The sequence below is a fragment of the Macrobrachium nipponense genome, chromosome 12, assembly GCF_015104395.2.
Source record: "Macrobrachium nipponense isolate FS-2020 chromosome 12, ASM1510439v2, whole genome shotgun sequence".
Classification (NCBI taxonomy): domain Eukaryota; kingdom Metazoa; phylum Arthropoda; class Malacostraca; order Decapoda; family Palaemonidae; genus Macrobrachium; species Macrobrachium nipponense.
This window is the reverse complement of record NC_087205.1, coordinates 57,634,733-57,655,626: the sequence shown is the minus strand read 5'-3', so window position 1 is coordinate 57,655,626 and position 20,894 is coordinate 57,634,733. Positions and strand designations below refer to the sequence as shown.

Here is a 20,894-nt window from a genome sequence, read left to right as displayed (position 1 = left end):
CGCTGCGGACTCCAACCAACCGCCTTACTAACCACACGTATTGCGGCAGAGGACTACTTACTAACTACTTACTTACTACCGGCATTGCAACGGAGTCTATGTTAGGCTGTAAGTGTGTAATCTCGATACTCATGTATCCCCTCCACTTACAGGCTACTAACTGCCAGGAACCAGGCTGCAATGCAGTCCTCTACGACCCCTGTGCCCATGAGGAGTGCAGGACCCACGCCCCATGTGCCACTACCCACGGCGAGCTGATTGTCTGGCACCATGAGGCATGCACCATCTGCTACGACCTCGTGAGTCAGCTTTTGGGTGGGGTAAGTAGATTCCTGGACAATTTTCTTGTAATCAATTGTTTATCTTTAGTTTTAAGACTACTTTAAGCTGTAACTCCCGCCGTTAGAGGCTTCATATCGCCTTCTCTTTCAGGCTGCCGCCGTGAAAGAAGTCGCCTTGGCAACCCTGAAAGCTTGGGTAGGCGGCTTCGGCAAAAACGCCGCCAAGGGTCAGCCTTACATCTTGGATAGAAAATTGGCTATCCAGATCTTCCCGGAGGCAAGGCGACGGGATATGTCGACCCCGTCTCAGCAGCCCCACTCATAGCCTCAATCCAGCAGGAGGTGCAGCAGGCGTTTGGGTCCGTCTCGACACAGGAAACGGTGCCGACGTCGCAAACCTGGGATTTGAACATTGAGCAATGGCGGTATGTGCCGAGGACTTGTTGGTCGAGGTAGGTGTTTCGGGCGCTCAAGGGCTACCTTTGCAGGGCTCCTGGATCTTCTTCTCCTGTCCCTTCTTCTTCATCTTTCCAAGGCTTCACGGGATCTGAGATCCCTCGCCTTCGCCCGCTCTCTCTGTTACCCCCGAAAGTGAAGGGACAGAGAGAACAGAAGACCCTTCATAAGACGACTTCCAAAAAGTCGTCGTCTCTTCGGCACGGAAGTCTTCGACATCCTACGCCGATTGCGGTGAAGGCCAAAGCCTAGGCTCTTCCCACTCTAAGAGCTCAAGAAGCAAGGCTTTCTAAGGAGAAGGGCCCCGTGCTCCGGCCGAGCCAGTTCCTTCTCCGGCATCCACTGGATCCACTCCAGTGACTCCTGTTGGGGTGGCGGCATCTGTGGTTTTGATCCCACCACCTTCTCAGCAGGAGTTTTGCAACAAGTGGGAGAGATGGCCGGCTCTCTCGGTACGAGATTTGAGCAAATGTTTGCTCAACTCTCCAGTACCATTAACCAGTCCGGTCAGTCGATCCAAGACCTCTCTAACCGTGTTAGAGAACATGACGACCGTTTCGCTGGCCTGAGTCAGGCCCCGCAAGCGAACTTCCCAGTAGCAGGTACTGGTTTGGTCCAGTTACCTCCATATGAATCCCTGCCGGCTTTCTCTATGAATAATCCTTGGAGGGTGGCAGCTTATGCCCCCTTCAAGGACGGCATGATCTCCATTCCGGAGTGTGGAACAAGAAGAATAGAGGACTTCGAGTTCTACCCCCCGGATTGACTCAGCCTTTCATAGGGTATGCCAGACTGACCCAAACCAGCCCTCCAAATAGAGAGGACAAAATCTCTAGGGAGACTGTTCTATACAGTAGGGATCATGCCCAGAGGGAATGGGTTCACTGCCTGGAGGATTGGGATTGTACGAATACCAAACTCCAGGCATTCAAGAGCCCTTTCACTATCTTTGCCACAGAGGAGGAGGCTTCTCTTCCTTTTGCGACAAAGATGGTGGAAACGCTCTTCAAGCCGTTCTTAAGGACGAACCCATTTCCGCAATTGAGGGAGGCGGAACCAACATCTCCGCTCTTCCCTGCTTTCGGAGAACTGTGGGAGAACTTGCCAGCCACTTTCACAGTGGGGAAGCTGAAGCCGGACTGTGCTATGGACCAGTTCGGCGAGAAGCTCCCTAGACTGCCTGATAGCCTTATTCAGGCAGAATTTGATGCCCGTACTAGATTTGGGAGGTCACTTAACTCCCTCATCATCACGGAGATGGCTGCCCTTTCGTACGCCACCGAACCACTTTTCAAGATACTGGCTAAGTCTCAGCTCCAGTCAGTGCAAGCTGATGCTTTCGATTTTTTTCACGGCCGACGGAATTGTCGAAAGCATGTATTGCAAGAAGCCACTATTAGGCATGAACCTAATAGGACTTCTTGCTTCCAGCATGTGGGGGGTGCGGACCTCTTCCCAGAAGCTTCTGTGAATGAGGTACATCACGAGGCTGCTAGGCTTAACCAGAGCCTTAGAGCCAGATGGGGTATCTCATCCAAAAGGAAGCAAGAGAACCCACCCGCTTCTGGTAAGAAACTAAAGAAGACTGGTAGAAGGTTCCAACCATACCAGAAGCAGCAGCAGCAGGAACACTTCGTCCAAGCTGTCCCAGTTACCCAACAGGGGCAGCCCTCGACGTCGAAACAGACTCAACCTATCCTCCTGTTGTCTCCTCAAAACCAGCCCTCGACTTCATACACCGTCTCGCCCCGCCTTCAACTCAATGTATGAGAGCCAAGCTTTCCCAAACTTTAACAGGTTCTCTAGGGGAAGCAGGGCGAGAGGTCACTTTCGCCCCAGCGAGGTGCAGGAAGAGCTGCAAGAGGCAAGCACTTCAGAGGAGGGCGCGGAGGTCAACCCGCTCAACAGCAGTGAGGCTCCCCAGGTAGGAGGGAGGCTGTTCCTCTTCCGTCACATGGGGTGGGGGTTCAGCAAATGGGCACAGAGCATTGTGTCCAAAGGATTGGGTTGGAGTTGGATCAAACGATCCCCCACCAAACAAATCATTCTATCAGATACCATCAAAAGAGTTGACAGATTATGCGGAGGAACTCCTTCAGAAAGGAGCTATTGCGAGAGTCAAGCATCTAAAATTTCAAGGACGCATGTTTCAGCGTGCCAAAGAAAGGCTCAACAAAAAAGAAGGGTAATCTTAGACCTGTCAAAGCTAAACTCTTTCATTCGTTGCGACAAGTTTCAAAATGCTGACCATCTCGCAGGTGCGGACCTTACTTCCCCGTGGGGCCGTCACCACCTCTATCGATCTTACAGACGCATACTATCATATCCCTATAGCCAGACACTTCCAGTCCATTCCTAGCTTCAAACTAGGAAATCAGACGCTTCTCTTTCAAAGTGATGCCCTTCGGACTAAATGTAGCCCCCAGGGTATTCATGAAAATAGCGGAAGTGGGTAGTCCAGCAATTGAGATCGCAAGGGATAATGGTAGTAGCGTACCTCGACGATTGGTTGATCTGGGCACCACTGTCGAGGTAATGCCTCAACGCCACAAAGAAGGTAGTGCAATTCCTGGAACACTGGTGGGTTCCAGATAAACAAAACGAAATCCAGATTCACTCCGGAGATCGTTTTCAGTGGCTAGGAATCCAATGGGATTTATCCTCCCACAATCTGTCAATTCTGGTGGTCAAAAGGAAAGAAATAGCCAAGTCTGTGAGGCAATTTCTAAAAAACAAACAAGCTTCAAGGAGAAACCAGGAGAGAATCCTAGGTTCCCTTCAGTTTGCCTCAGTGACGGACATCCTTCTGAAAGCAAGACTGAAAGATATAAATAGAGTTTGGCGTTCAAGAGCAAACGCCAAGTCTCGAGACAAGTTGTCAGTGATTCCACAGATCCTTCGCAACCAGCTTCGTCCATGGACAAAAGTGAAGAACCTTGCCAAGTTAGTACCCCTTCAATATCCCCCTCCAGTGTTAACCATTCACACGGACGCCTCCCTGTCCGGTTTGGGGGGGATACTCTCAATTCAGGCAAGTTCAGGGGACTTGTCCGTCCAGTTCCGCCAGCTCCACATAAATGTGCTGGAAGCAATGGCGGTTTTTCTTACCTTGAAGAGATCCTCCCCCCAAAGAAGTCTCATCTAAGACTAGTTTTGGACAGTGCAGTAGTAGTACACTGCATCAACAGAGGAGGGTCCAAATCCAAACACGTGAATCATGTCATGATAGCCATCTTTGCTCTAGCAAACAAGCACAAATGGCATCTATCTGCCACCCACTTGGCAGGGGTAAGAAACGTTATAGCGGACGCACTGTCCCGGTCAGTCCCTCTGGAGTCAGAATGGTCTCTAGACGACAGGTCGTTCCAGTGGATATGCCAGAGAGTACCAGGTCTCCAAGTAGATCTATTCGCCTCACAAGCGAACCACAAGCTCCCTTGCTACGTGGCCCCCAACCTGGACCCTCTTGGCTTATGCCACGGACGCCCTGTCGATAGACTGGAATCAATGGAAGAAAATCTATGTATTTCCTCCAGTGAATCTTCTTTTGAAAGTTCTGAGCAAACTGAGGACTTTCAAAGGGCTAGTAGCCCTGATTGCTCCAGACTGGCCAAAGAGCAACTGGTACCCTCTGCTTCTGGAGTTGGGTCTCCGGCCTCAACGGATTCCCAACCCCAAGCTGTCGCAACCAGTACAAATGAGGACTGTGTTCGCTTCCTCAGGAATTCTTCAGACCCTAACTTTATGGACTTCATGAAGTTTGCGGCTAAAAAAGATGCTAACATTGATCCACAAAACATCCTTTTTCTGGAATCAGATAAAAGAGAATCAACTATTAGGCAATATGACTCAGCTGTCAAAAAGTTAGCATCCTTCCTGAAGGAAACGAACACTACAACCATGACAGTTAATTTAGCTATATCCTTTTACAGATCCTTGTTTGAAAAAGGCTTAGCAGCTAGCACCATTACTACCAATAAATCGGCTTTGAAGAAAATCTTTCAGTTGGGTTTCCAAATAGACTTAACAGAATCTTACTTTACGTCTATTCCCAAAGCCTGTGCTAGACTTAGACCTTCTGAAAGGCCTACTTCAGTTTCATGGTTCTTAAATGACGTCCTCAAACTAGCCTCAGACACTGACAACTCGTCTTGCACATTCATAATGCTACTTAGAAAGACGTTATTTTTATTAAGTCTGGCCTCAGGAGCCAGAATTTCAGAACTGTCGGCTCTATCCAGAGATGCGGGTCACATAGATTTTCTCCCCCTCAGGGGAAGTTCTACTTTCTCCGGATCGCAGCTTTTTAGCTAAAAATGAGGATCCTCTTGCAAGGTGGGGCCCCATTGGAAGTCATCCCACTTCCGCAAGATCCTTCCCTTTGCCCAGTATCAACTTTAAGAGCCTTTCTATCTTGTACATCCTCTAGATCCTCAGGTCCTCTCTTTATGAGAGAAAAGGGTGGAACTTTATCAGTTAAAGGAATCAGACAACAGATCCCTTTACTTCATTAAACAAGCCAACCCTGAATCATTTCCAAAAGCACATGATATCAGAGGAGTAGCTACTTCATTAATTATTTCCAACATATGAATTTTGAGGATCTTAAAAAGTATACTGGATGGAAATCACCGACAGTCTTTAAACGTCATTACCTGAAGCCCTTGGAATCATTAAAATTTTCAGCAGTAGCAGCGGGAAACATAGTTTCCCTGATTCTGCACAGTAGTTATAGTATAAGATCCAGGTCTCCTTTCTACCTACCTCGTCCAACATGCCTCACCCTACTGCTATGCTCTCGTGTGGTACTCTAGCCTTAGCCGCTAGGATCCTATTGGTGGACTGCCCCTTATTTTTTTGCTAGGGGCACCCACACTTTATGCATATAAATGTGCTTCAGTGTCTCTACCCTTATTTTTATGCTAGGGTAGACACAACTGTGTTTGTATATTTTGTAAATACCAATTAATTTTAGTGAATCTTTATATACTATTGTGATTACCATTATACTATTCTGTACTACCATTATTTAGTTTAAGCTAATTTTAAGTACTTTATGTTAATATAGTGTAATTGGTTCTTTGATTCACTTATATTATATACCAATCTTTTTACAATTTTGTTTCATTTTGACCTTTTATTTCCATCTTGTCTGTTTCTCTGGTACTATTTCACAAGCCGACACGAGCTGAGCCCAGAAAAGGAATTTTGACGAAGGAAAAATCTATTTCTGGGTGATTGGCTCGTGTCGCCCTGTAAAACCCACCCTGTTTTTTTCCTTACCCACCCTGCAGGACAAGAGTCATTTTATAAAGGATGGCCGCTAGAGGCGCTGCTCTCCGCTTGGCGTCAGTAGTAGTAGTAGTAGCGACGCATATCACCCTTTGGTATCAGCTCTCTCAGGTGGGGAATTTTGTGATGGAAGGTCTAAATGGTAAATGACTCGTGGTAGTGATCTCACTCGCCCCTGTTACCATACCGACACTTCTTTTATAGAGTGAGCGAGTCAGTTTAACTGACATTTTCTTGATTTTATTTTTTCTCTGGTAAATTAGGATTAATTTACCTAGAAAATAATGAACTTATGGATATTTCACAGGGCGACACAAGCCAATCACCCAGAAATAGATTTTTCCTTCGTCAAAATCCCTTATATATACATATATATATATATATATATATATATATATATATATAATATATATTATATATATTATATATATATATATATATATATATATATTATATATATATATATATATATATATATATCACTGATAAAGATGGCTCTAGTATTAATTTAATCCTGAACCAGCTAGCATATCTATTTCACTGACCTTACATTATCCTAATAAACCTTGATGGTTTCATATTACACAAAACCACTAAAAAACCAACTCTTATTGGAAAATCTTTTAGACTTTAGTTAAAAACAGTACAAAAATTAGCATACAATATATAAAATTAATATTCACAATTAATTCTCTATAATAAATTATGGAAGTTACAAAAGCAATAAAATCATATTATAAAATAATTACTTGCCTTTCTTCGATAACCTTGCATTCTTATTTCTTTCTTTAACAGCAAAAGCTTCTGATTTACTTTTCCCAGTTCCTTTAGCCTATCTCAACTTTTTACATGACCTGAGATAAATAAGAAAATGTCCTTACTTGGTCATAAACTTTTTGACTTTTCATCACTTAAAAAATAAAAACAGCTCATTGTCAATTGCTATGGCATATATAAGTGAAGTCAAAATTTCCAAAGCACAAAAAACTTACATTTGTTCCCAATTACATGGCTACCTTCTTTGGAGCATAAACTTGAGTCCAAACATTAGGTATTCTTTCCTGCCAAACCGGGAGTGGTGGCATTTCCTCAATCTCTTGCATCTCCTCTGACCTTCTAGTTGTTTTACCACTACCTTTTTTCTTTCTACCCCTCCTTGAAAGTCCATCTTTGCTTCTCCTCTTTCTCTTGTCTGATTTTGTTTCTTCCTCCTCTAAATCAACAAGAGAGATATTATCATCTCTACCCAATTCTCTTTTATATGACTCCACAGCTTCTTTCTTCTGATCAAGGTGATAATTTAAAAAGTGAGAAAACAGGGAATCTTGGATTATTTTTTTTTAAGGCATTCAGAATAACAACAACAGAAGTCACATCATGTGAGGTACTTTCAGCTAATGATGAACTGGATTCAAGTGGTTTTGTTTTGTTGAATATATTCTCTTGGTAAATTGAAGTGCATCTGTATTTTGGGAGATCATTTTCAGCCTCCTCCTTTAAAGACAATGTCTGAAAGAGAAATGTATCCATAAATATTGGACTTGGGGGGTTTTCATTAAATTACTTAAAAAGAACTTTCACTCTGACAAAAGCAAGTTGAATATGTATCCTGAGTACACAACAAATGAACATACAAAAAGTTTTATATTTCTATAGAGTTTAAACCATTATCTTTTATTGTAACGTTTTAGTTAATATTTTAGACTAAATTCTGGTAGGGTTCATGTTTTCATGTAAAAAAAAAATCTAAACCTTATCTGTCCATTTCCTGAAACTTACTTAATTTACTGTTTATTCGAACATGGGAACTCTATTCCATAAAAGCTTGTTCCCAAAGACTCAACTTTGCAAAATCTACAGTAACTTGGCTCTTCTCTGTATTGGATTTCAGCAAAGTAGTGACTGGTAAGTGTCTAAAATGTCAACTTTGAAAGAAACAGGTTCTAATCCACAATTCTGCCAGTAAGATTACTTCATAATTTTGCACTAGTATAAGGAATGAAACACTTCAAGAAAATGTGAATACCAACTTGACTAAATCAGTAGCCCTCATAAATTTTAGGTACACATGCGCTTATGAAGGTAAAAAGAAAAATTCTACATGAAGATACATCATCAATTGGTGGTACTAACCATAAATGCAAACCATTACTGTGAATACTGGGATGCCGCTGACATCCAAACAAGCAAACAATACAACAACAATGGTAGCCTAAGGGTTGAAATATGAAACACCAATAACATTATATCTATAGTATTTTAACTCGTGTAATACTACCAAACAACCATCATCATTGTTCCAGTACTGTACAACTTAAAGAGTTTCTATGACAGTTAATTTCTCATGCTTTCCTGCACTTTAACTTACACAAATTTCACCAAATCTAAAACTGCCCACCTCATAGTACTCAATCATGTAAGTCTAGATCTTGCAATTCTTCTGATGCCAAGAGAATCGGACTAACAGTAAAATATACTATTTTCTCTAGGATAGCGCTGAAGACATGTCCATGCCATTTTCCTTTCCCTACTTCACTTTCTCTAATCTCAACTACAAATGAACCTTCTAGACTAATGATTTTTACAATATGAATTTTTAGGTACTTATCCTCTATCAATAGCTTTATCTGCAGCTACTTGCTGCATGTTTGATAAGTGTTAAAATTGAAAAAATCGTTAATGAGCAAATGCTCCCATTGGTTACTCCCCCACCCTTTAGGAGGTGGGGGTAAACCAGCAAGATAACTTTTAAATGAAATTACAGTATCTATGATTTCATTTAAAAGTGAGTTTCATACTTAGGGAGCATGATTAGGGTCATATTTAGTGTTCAAACTCTGGAAATAAGCTTTTATTTGCATTTTTACAGACCATGCCAAACTTGTGCAAAATTCCCCTTGCACAAGGCATATGATGAAGCAAAATATACATTACTTCTGGTTATCTAGATTCAGACATTTGGATACATACTGTGCACACAATCCATATATACATGCACTCACATACCTATAGATAATAAAAACTTTGGCATTTGGAAGCAAGTGTAATCTCTCTGAAATAGATGAAAAAAGAGTAACATGGTAACACTCGCTTGTTGTATCAAGTGCGGCAACTGGTGGAAGGGAAGTTACGGCACGTCATTTCACTTTGCGCTTCTGGGCAGTATCCATGGAATACGCCATAGGCTCTAACAATGTTGCTTATTACAAGAACCTATGTTCATTTTTTGGGGGACATACAAGTGAAAATGTAAAAAATCTTCTATGCAATTTTATAACCATTTGTCATTTTTTTTGTACTTCTCTTCTGTCTTCATTCTCTGGAGATACTTCAGTAAAAAGTTCATAAATGAAAAGGAATGACTATACTAACCACGTAAAGTAAGACCCATTCACTCTATTTATTCATTAATTATATATAATTACCGAGAAAATCGGTTCGGTAGTCAATGTTAAGCTTCATGGTAGAAGAAACTACAGACTTATCTCTAATGTCTTGGCCAGGTTTTTAATTCTAAAGAAAACCTAGATTCAAGGCTGTTCTTTTACTCTCTCCTAAGTCTATCTTTCTCTTCTAATTTGGCAATTTATTCACTTTAACTTTCCCAAACACCAATCCTTGCAATGATCACGAAGGTTGTCAGAATTGTAAATCACCTCTGGATGACCCTGGAAGTTCATGCGATGTACATCAATCACACAGTGTGTATATCAATTACCAATCTGGTCTTGTAACTTTCCTTACAAAATCTAATAGATTTTGATAGGGAAGAGACAGAAGAAGAATCCATATATAGTATTGCCAAATACTGATCAAAAAAAACTTTAAAAACACTTGTCTACACCCCTGGATGTATTCACTAAAAAGAGAAGACTGATCAACCAAAACACTTGCCGTCTTACTCCCACCCACTAACAGGGTGGGGGAGTAACTATTGGCAGTGTTCACTTTTTCTAAGCCTGTGCCAATTAGCCCCAGATAAAGCTAATGATGGAGGGTAAGTTTTACCTCAAAAATTTTAACTGTACCATCATTTATCATTATCCTGCTATCTGACTTACTTTAAAGTTTCACTTCTATATGGCAATTTTCCTTATTTTACACTGCCATCTGACTCCTCATCTTGAAAGTTTCACTTCTATATCAAAATTCAATTCTGTATAGCAATTTCTCATTATCCTGCCATCTGACGCCTCATTTTTAAAGGTCCACTTCTGTACGTACCATAATTCAACTCAATACAGATTTTGATTCCAGCATGGTTGTGTTCTGAGTACATTATATGCAGCAAATTTTACCGAATGGAATTTATTTTCATACAATAAACTGCATTCCATGATGGTCTACATAACAGCACCTCAAACTAAACACAATCTTTGGGGTTCTGGCTTTCTGATAAGTAAAAAAGTCCCCATATTATAGCCTGGCCTTGAATCTTTCCTGGATTTCAAACTGCTAACAGCTATTCCAAATAGTTTTAACCTATACTAACCTGTACTTCATACTGTAGATTAAAATTAAAAAAGAGATTTACCTATACGTAAACGTATTACATCAAAATGGAAGCAAAGCAGAAACCAATTATCATAACGCAGTTGACAAGTACATAAAGTCCAATAAGCTGAGAAGTTACTTATTCATAAAAAAAGTTTTTTTTTTTTTTTTTTTTTTTTTTACTAAATACAGGCAGTCCCAGGATAACAGCAGTGATTTTCTTCTCTGCTGAGCACCAATAACTGAAAATCATTGATAACCAGAACATCATACTAAATATGGTAATAAATGGCTATTCGACACCACAAATGCCGATAAACTGCTACCAGCACCAAATTTGCTTACAGATGCCAATAAACCACCTACCAACTCCAATAAATGCTTACCGGCGCCAAAAAATATAGTTATTGACAATATTAGCAAGCCAAGCATCGTAAAACTGAAATGCTGTTAACCTATGCCTATGATAAGTGGAAACTGCCTGTAATATGTAATATATCATGACTTTCACTTATCAAAAGGGAAAGGGTAGGGATAAATAAAAGTTAAAAATCACATCTTAAAAAAAAAAATGATGATGATGATAAATAGCAAAGGACTTGATGGAATATAAAAATGAGCACCCTTAAGGTCAACCGAGACCATATAGTCTCCCTCCCTGATGGATTCCAACCCTATGCAAGTAGTTTCCATTGTGTAGGGGGTTTGTTTGACAGGTGCTGAGAGTCACAGTAATATGACTATCTCCAACATCAGGAAGCTTTTCCCCCATAAAAAAGGCAGCTGTAGAAGTTCGAGGAGGGGAGAACAGGCAATCTCCATCACAACTATTGTAGCATAGACTTATGATGAGCCGGTATTTCGAAAGTGTCTCCCGTATGGATGGCGGTGGGGTTCGGGAGTGAGCGCTGAAGCAGAAATTTTTTTTTTTTTTTTTTAAATCACAGCACACTTAGTTTTTGACTCCTTTTATTGTCCATTGCCTGAAGTTTAGTAATGCAACCATCAAAAATGAAAAAAAAATCATTATCCATATATAAATACAGGTGGCCCTCGGTTAGCGGCAGGGGTTCCGTTCCTGACCGCCGACGCCAAGCGATTTTAAAGCCTACGGCCACCGCACACCTTCTTTCAAAACTATAGACCAGTCAAAGGCGCCGTAATCCCACAACGGTGCAATAAGTAAAATTATATTTATGCAGTATAGTACTATAGAATTTACTGTACAGTAGTACTGTACAGTACATGATAGCATTGTAAATACTGTAAAGTTTAAAAAAGCCTAGCTTTAATCCTTTGGGTGTCTAGAGTATGTAAAGATATATAATGATATTGTTATGATACAATAAAGTTTTATACATACTTACCTGGCAGATATATACATAGCTATTGACTCTGCGCGCCGACAGAATTTCGAATTTCGCGCACACGCTGCAGGTAGGTCAGGTGATCCACCGCGCCGCCGCTGGGTGGCGGGAATAGGAACCATTCCCGTTTTCCATCAGATTTTTCTACACCATCTGTCTCCTGAGGGGAGGCTGGGTGGGTAGTTTAATTGTATATATCTGCCAGGTAAGTATGTATAAAACTTTATTGTATCATAACAATATCATTTTTTATACATTCAACTTACCTGTCAGATATATTACATAGCTGATTTTCTTTTACACCAATTGGAGGAGGGGTAAAGACAGCTAATAACTGATTTAACAGGAAAAACACAACAATCGTTGTAGGTATTAATAACATAAACCTTGGTTCCTACCTGTTTAGACTGAAGACTTCATGGTTAATGCCCAGGAGTCTGCTTAGTCTCAAGAGCCTCAGCGAGATATTGATCTATTGCTAAGAGTTCTTGTAGGTCTGCCAAAGGTGGGGTCTTATCCACTTACTTGGCCGATCCTATAAGGGCTATGTCAAAGGGTTTCAATCCACTTATATGACAAGAACCTTTTTCTAAGGAGCACAATTCCGATCCTGATTACCTTAACCTAACCAAATGTTGTATCTAAGATTGCAAGAAGTCATCCCCGGACTCCTTGCAAACAAACAACCAAAAAACTCAATCACAATATTTTACACCTAATTCTTTATGAAAAATAAATAAAAATAAAAATAAACAAATATAATTTCAATTTGTACTACCTCGCTTGTAAGACCTATGACATTCTCATACTGTCAAAAGCACCAAAAGCCGCCTGTGCTAGCCCAAGCACTCTTGTCAGCAGAAAATCCTGATACTGTCTTAAAAGGAGAGGTCCATGTACGAATTTAGACAATGTCAATCTAATCTACTCCGTTTAAAAGGCACATTTCTAGTTCCTCACTAGCAAGGGCTATGGCCGCCTGTGCGACACCAAGCACTTTTACCAATAGTAACACAAAAACTGCCTCAAATAGTGGAGATCTCCGTAATCAAAGACACCGTTTTTATCCAAGCCTTATCCTGTAAGATAACTCAAAGTTCCTTACCTAAACAAGGCCATGGCCGCCTGTGCAACAACTAGCCGTCAGGTAAGAAAGTTAGAGCCCATCCACCAGTATGGTATGGAAGTATTAGACTTTTCATAAAAGTTTAAGGATCAGTATGGTGTCTCAGTCCCAGCACTGTATCCGCAGACACAAAAGGACCTAGAGAGAAGCACTTGTCGTAGGTAATTTTAACATCTCTAAGATAGTGGGATGCAAAATACCGAGTTGCATCTCCAATAGGTCGCATTAATAATGTCCTTCATGGACATATTCTTTTGAATGATAATGATGTTGCCACTGCTCTTACCTCATGAGCTTTAACTCGTAATAATTTAAAGGAATCCTCTGCACAATCGCTATGAGCTTCCATAATCACACTTCTAATAAAATACGCTAGCGCATTCTTGGACATTGGTTCTTTTCGTGTCCCGAACTGCGCACCATAGACTTTGTTTACATGCCTTCTACTCTTCTTTCTTTTTAAGATAGAACCTAAGAGCTCTAACCGGGCATAAAGTTCTTTCAATTTCGTCTCCCATTAAGTTTGAAAGACTTTTCACCTCAAAACTCCCTTGGCCATGGTTTCGAAGGGTTCTCATTTTTTGCCAAAAAACAGAGTTTTGAAAAGAACAGATGGCTGCGTCTTTCTTAAAACCCACCCGAGAATCTAGGGCATGGATTTCACTTATTCTCTTAGCCGTCGCTAAGGCTATGAGAAAAACACACTTTTTCTCGTCCAATCCTGAACGAGGCAACGGTCAGGAGGTTCAAATTTTTATTTTCCGATGTAAGGAATTTGAGCACAACATCCAGATTCCAACTTGGCGGAGTAGAGGATATAGATTTGACGTCTCGAAACGATCTTATGAGATCGTGCAAATCCTCTGCCAAGTTTAAGCCTCTATTTCTAAATACCGCTGAGAGCATACTTCGGTATCCCTTTATTGTAGCTACGGACAGATTGGATTCCTCTCCCAGGAATAACAGAAAATCTGCTATATTGGTCACAGAGGTATCGGAGGAGGACAGCTTATTCTTCCTACACCATCTTCTAAACACATCCCACTTCCGATTGATAGACCCTGGATAGTTGACGCTCGGGGCGGGCTCTAGCAATTGCTTTCGAAGCCTTGCTTGAAAAGCCTCTCGCTCTGACCAATCTTTCCGATAGTCGAAAGGCAGTCAGAGCGAGAGCGGGGAGGTTTTGATGGAACCTCTTGAAGTGGGGGGTTGTCTGAGAAAGATCTATCCTGTTTGGAAAGAGATCTTTGGGTAGTCTACTGTCCATTACTGTACCTCTGTGAACCACCAAAACGGGGCGATGAGAGTTAATCAATCGTCCCTGTTGATGCTACAAACTTCTTCATCACTACTCCTAGCAACTTGAATGGAGGGAAAGCGTAAGCGTCGAGTCCCGACCACTCCAGTAGCATGGCATCCACCGCTATCGCTCTCGGGTCTTCTACTAAGGAGCAGAAGTTCTCTATCCTCTTTGACAGGAACGTCGCAAACAAATCTATCTGCGGCCTTCCCCACAGGTTCCACAGACTTTGGCAGACTTGCTCGTGCAGAGTCCACTCCGTGGGGAGAATGGAAACGTTTCGTCCTGCTGAGCCTGTCTGCTCTTGATATTTCTTTCCTTTCCCCTTTCACAAATCTGGTCAGGAGGGAATAATATTCTCCTCCGTCCATGACAACAGATCCTTCGTTATCTCGAATAGGGAAAACGAGTGCGTCCCCCGTTTTTTTATATAAGCCAACGCCGTGGTGTTAGTCTGCGTTGACTTGAATCACTTGATTTCTTACTTCTGACTCGAAGAATTTTAATGCCAGAAACCAAACCTGCATATAGTTCTTTGGCATTTATATGCCAATCTCTTTGTTTCTTTCTTCCATTTGCCAGAGACTTCTCTTGTCCCCTAGAGTCGCTCCCCATCCCGTTTCTGAAGAGTCTGAGAACAAGATTTGGTTTGGGTTCCGAACCTCTAGGGACACTCCCTTGTTCTCTTTGAGTGGGAGCAGCCACCACTTTAGGTGTTTCTTCACCTCTAATGTTACCGGAAAAGTGTCCGACAGATGGCCCTTCTTCCAAGTCCAAGATCTCTTTAGGAAGAATTGTAGAGGCCTTAGATGAAGTCTTCCTAGGGATACAAATTGTTCCAGGGAAGAAAGAGTCCCTAGAAGGCTCAGCCACTCCCTGGCTGAACTCCTGTCTTTCTTTAGGAAGGATGCAACTTCTGAATCCCCGAAGAATCCTTTCTTGGGACGGGAAAAAACTCGAAAATCCCGAGAATTCATCTGAATCCCCAAATAGACTATATGTCCTGACTGGGGGTCATCTGCGATTTCTCGAGATTCACGAGAAGTCCTAATTCCCTTTGCCAATTCTAATGTTTTCTTCAGATCCTCCAAACATTGTTCCTGGGATTTTGCTCTTATCAGCCAATCGTCTAGGTACAGAGAGACGCTTATGCCTTCCAAGTGTAGCCATCTGGCTACGTTCCGCATCAGGTACGTAAATACCTGTGGAGCCGTGGAGAGGCCGAAGCACAAGGCCCTGAACTGGTAGACTTTCCCTTGAATCACAAACCTGAGATACTTCTTGATGACGGGTGAATCGGAACGTGGAAATATGCATCCTGCAGGTCTAGATTTCTTGGAGGATTGTACTAATAAGTCTTGGGTTGCCTTTTCAGCAAGAGACTTTGAAATCTCCTTCACCAAGTGCGAAGGGAAAAGGTGATCCGCGAGAGGAGCGTAATAACAGGGCTGACCTTTGTGAAGTTTGAGAAATCGCTCTTTTGGAGTTAGGTTTTTTTGAAATGAACCAAATAATGATCTCTTTTCTTCACTACTCCTGCTCCAAATAGAGATGACAATTCTCCCGATCATCCTGAACCGCCTTATCCTACAGGATAAAATGCAATGTAAAACTTCAGGTTCTAAAACATCTGGTTCATTTGCCTTCTTGGCCAGCACTCCAAGGGACCAATCCAAGAAGTTAAAAACTTCTAGTACATGGAAAAGACCCTTGAGGTGTTGATCCAATTCTGACATGCTCCAATATGCTTTAGCTGTATTCAAAGCATGTCTTCTCGATGCTTCAACCAAGCTTGAAAAATCCGCCTACGCGGAAGATGGAAGCATAAGCCCCATCGCTTCCTCTGTCCTGTACCATATTCCCCTCCTACCTCCGAGCTTACATGGAGGAGTGCAAAAACTGTCTTCTGAGCTTCCTTCTTCACCTTCATCCAATTATTTAAAGATTGAATAGCCTTCTTCATGATATGGCTGGTTTCATTTTTAAATACGAAGACGATTTAGGAACCTTCGTACTGGAGAACAGAGATCTCGGGGAGGAGGAGGAGTAGCTGCAGGGCTTAGAGAGTCTCCAAATTCTTGTAGGAGAAAGGAGGCTAACACTTTGTAGTTAGATACCCCCTCATTGTTCGGGGTTTCTTCCTCCGACACCTCATCCAACTCCATCCTAGAAGGAGAGCGAGCTCTTTTATTAGATTCTTTGTCCGTAGACATATTCCCTATAGGAGAAATACTCCTAGAAGGAGAGAGACTGACAGATCTAGAAGTTCTCCCTTTCTTATCCACCAAAACATCCTGAGACATGAGGTTGAAACCGTAACCTTCGATGTACCAGGTTGCTTCCTTGCATTAGGGTTTCTACTTTGTAGGAGACTCGCTATCCGAAGACATTACATGAAAAGATCTTCTATTACCCCTTATAACTTCTCGCTCTTGCCGCTCTTCATGATCAGCTGGCGCCTTGCGCCTGACTGGCGCTTCGCGCTTGGTTGAATCTTCTCGCGCGGTTGGCGCCTCGCTGGCTCCTCTTGCGCGGCTGGCGCTTCATGCCTGGTTGGCGCTTCGCGGCCGTCTATCGCGTCGCGTCTGGCTGGCGCTTCGCGCCTGTATGTCTCTTCGCGGCCGCCAGGCGCCTCGCGCCTGGCTAGCGCTTCTCGCCTGGTAGGCGCTTCTCGGCAGTCTGGCGCCTCGCGCCTGGCTGGCGGCTACGCTCCTGGATGGCGGCCTCGCCTCCCTTGCTGTCCGTACGCTCCTGGATGGCGCCTCGCGCTGGTTTTCTGATGATGCCTCTTGTTACTGCTTGTAGGAATTCTCACACGCGGCTGGCTCCTCGCGCCTGGCCAGCTTCTCGCGCCTAGTCGTCTCCTGCGATATCGGATAGGGGCCTGGTTGCCGCGTCGCGCCTGATGGAGCCTCGCGCTTAACGTGTTAGTTCTTTGCGGCTGGCTGGCGCTTCGCGCTCGGCTGGCGCTTCACGCCTGGCTGGCGCCTCGCGCCCCGAACTCGCGGGTCTGTGAAAAATAGAACCCTTCATCCGAAGAAGAATCTCTTTTCTGGGAGGTTGATAGTAAGGGTTTTTTGACTTCTTCACAGGAAAGATTAACATCCTTTCTTCTTGGAGGATCTCTCGAAAGAACCCCGACTAGAGAAGCAATAGACTCTTGCATATCCTTTAATATCTTTGTCGTTTCTTCTCTCTGGTCTAAACGAGAAGGAAGGAGAGCCTTCTTTCTCCATTCCCCACAACTTATCGGGAGAAGCCAAAACCTTTGCTTTCTTATTCTCTGTCGGGGAGTCCTCCGAAAAACGTTCCGGACTCCGAGTTTATGCCCGATTCTTCCCAGATCCTCTTCAAGGGACGAGAACGATCCGCTGATCTCCATCCTCTTTTAGGTGAGGAATTATTCTCCGATGACGAAAAACATTCACGTAGAACGCTTTTTTACTAATGCGTTCTCTGGCAGTCTGTGACGTTACAGATTCTGCCGAAGAGACGTCTGACTGGTGGGGATCCTCCATAACCTCCGTAAGGCTTTCGACATTCCTTCTCCTCTGGGCTTGGGAGCTTGAAAAGAGGTCTAGGCCTGGGAGCTTGTGAAGCCAATCAGACGCCCTCCTCCACTTCACTGGGAAATTCACATCACTTTCCACAGCACTACTTTGCTTACCTTCTATGGCAGCCATTTTACGCTCCATTTTCATAAGCGCAGCTTTAAGGCTTGCTATCTCCGAAGCAGAGTCCGTAGGATCTGCATTCGGAGAAGGACCTGAAATATTACAAGGAGCGTTCATAATGTTAGAGGAGGGTACAATATTACTCACAACCACTTGAAGATTGAGAGCTAGGCTTGGTTTTTGGAAGATGACTTCCTTACCGGTCTTTCTCTAATTTCCTTAAATAAGAAGTTAGAGACTTCCACCCTTCAGCACTCAAACTCTCACATTCATGACAACCGTTTATGCATCGAGCATTCATACTTCCTGCATCTTTTACATCAACCGAAGCTTTCGGCATTCTCACCTTGCACCCTTCATTCACACACATTCTCACCACACTTCCAGAATCAGACATCATGATGAAAATTCCAAGCCAAAATCCAAATAACGATCCACAAAAGCAAAGGTATGCCAGTACAACGATCCAAATACGTCACCAAAGGGTCCAAAACGATGATCAATTGTATCCAAAAACTAAATCCAGCCGGAGATACCAACAACGATGTTGCCAGTATGGCCGACAGAAAAAATCTGATGGAAAAACGGGAATGGTTTTTCCTATTCCCGCCACCCAGCGGCGGCGCGGTGGATCACCTGACCTACTGTAGCGTGTGCGCGAAATTCGAAATTCTGTCGGCGCGACGGAGTCAATAGCTATGTATATATCTGACAGGTAAGTTGAATGTATAAAAATAAAGTTTATACAGTGTACAGGTAGCTGTAGTGTTCAAGTTACGATCATTAGTCTTACGATAGTCCGATTTTATGAGAGATCAAATTACAATGGCCTAAATCCATCTTCTAGTTACATAAGTTCAATAACAGCAAAAGAGAATGATGAAAGTATGGTTTTAACGTTATACTCGTTGCATGAACGTGTACAGCCATGAACAACCGAACGAGAAACTTTTTTTTTTTTTTTTTTTCTAAGTACAACCGAACTGGATAACATCCGTTTGGCTTGTATTTCAATCATCGTACTACAATACAACATTACCGTAGTTGTTATAAATGGCGTTATGTATTGAATAGAACTGAGATATCTTAATGTAATAACTTTATTCGCTATAGATCAAAGATCAATATAGATTAAAGATCAATCGGGAAATATACTATTAAATTTAAACCTAGTTATAACTGAAGCTGAGAAAACTGTTCAAGCTGCTAATGACTACTATTATCGTACATTGGCAACAAGGATAAAACTGCAGTAAACGTATGCCATCAAACACAACCGCAGATAAAATTGGGATAAAATCCTTGTAATCAAAACTACTGTGCTTGAAAGAACACATTTTACTGTTGGTTTCACGGCGATATAAGACAAATAACGTAAAGTTCGTATTATGATGATATAAAAGATTATTGCGAACGGAATCACGTAATTTTTTACGCAATAAACATGCCGCCAACGTAATCTGTTAACGAAAAAAAAGTAGTTCACATTCACAACGAGACATATTCAAAAAATATTTCCACCTAAAAACACGTTGTATAAGGAAAAATAACTTTGTCTCATATAATTCAAGTATCTACATATTTGTTTATGCTAACTAGAAGCAAGAGCATTCGCTCAGAATTGTGTTATGGTGAAACAAACTCGTATTCATCAGCTGATTTCAAACCACAACATTGGCCGCTCTGCGGAATACAATAATATGAGAATACATACAATATTCTTGGACACAGTGAAATAATGTATAACTTTTTAAAGGATTTATGGAAAAGATGCATAATTAATAAAATAACACAATGCATTTTTCGGAACTGGCGGACAAGAATGAACATGAAAAAACATCCCATGACAACATGGAGCGTAGTTACAAAGGCTGCCTTAATTTGTATCTTATTTCTGTACAAAAATGAAAATACCTTTACGAACTATATTTTCATACACATTTTTTTAAACATAAAAGCATAAACATTTAAAAATCGACACATTGATTGCTAAACTTTGCACTCTTTTTAACTATATTTTCGGAAGAGCGGCAGACGGCGGCATACAAGAACGAACTTGAAAAAAAAACATCGTAGTTGATAACTTGAAGGGCAGTTTCAAAAGCTCCCTTTTGATAATATTTCTGCACAGAAATAAAAATACCCTATTCATAATACATTTTCATACACAAATTTTAAACATAAAAGGGGGCATAAACAATTTATAAAAATCAATACATCGATCGCTAATTTGCACTTTTTTAAAATCGATATTTTCGGAAAGGCAGCAGGTGGCAGCTCACAAGAAAGACCATGAAAAAACATCATATTTGATAACGTGATGGGCAGTTTCAAAAGCTGCCTTTGTATCATATTTCTGTGCAGAAATAAAAATACCTTACACGTAATACATTTTCATACACATTTTAAACAATAGCATGAACATTTATAAATCGACACATCCATAGCTAAATTTGCACTTATGTAACTCTATATTTTCAGCATAGAACAGCGTCAGAGGCATATATTTGACCCTAATACCTACGTATTAACTCTCCATAAAATTTAACATAATTTGCAAAACCTTTATGGTCTGAACGGCATTTCTACAAATGTATGAGCTCGTTAAGACAACGGCGCTAGCGGCGCTGTTAACTGAAAATTGTGCCATAGAGATACCTTTAAAATGCCTAATTTTTTTAATGAATATTTTTGACGACAGCCGTAAAACCGATTCGCCGCTGAGCAATTGTGCCGTTAACCGCGGGCCGCCTGTATTGGAATATATGACAGCGCGAAAAACAATTACATATGTAATTATATACAAATCGCGCTGAGAGCAAAACGGTTAAAGCTAAGGAGTTAATTTTTTGTTGTTGTATTGTACACTAAATTGCGATGATTTTGGTATATAACAAATTGTGA

General features: G+C 41.7%; 1 protein-coding gene across 1 annotated transcript in view; it reads right to left on the bottom strand.

Moving 5' to 3' along the window:
* LOC135224816 (uncharacterized) overlaps positions 1-20,894 on the bottom strand; it is a 451,449-nt gene that overhangs the window by 101,528 nt on the left and 329,027 nt on the right. The window contains 3 exon segments of the mRNA XM_064264139.1: positions 6,783-6,861; positions 7,046-7,328; positions 7,330-7,538. Coding sequence (XP_064120209.1) covers positions 6,783-6,861; positions 7,046-7,328; positions 7,330-7,538 — 571 coding nt within the window.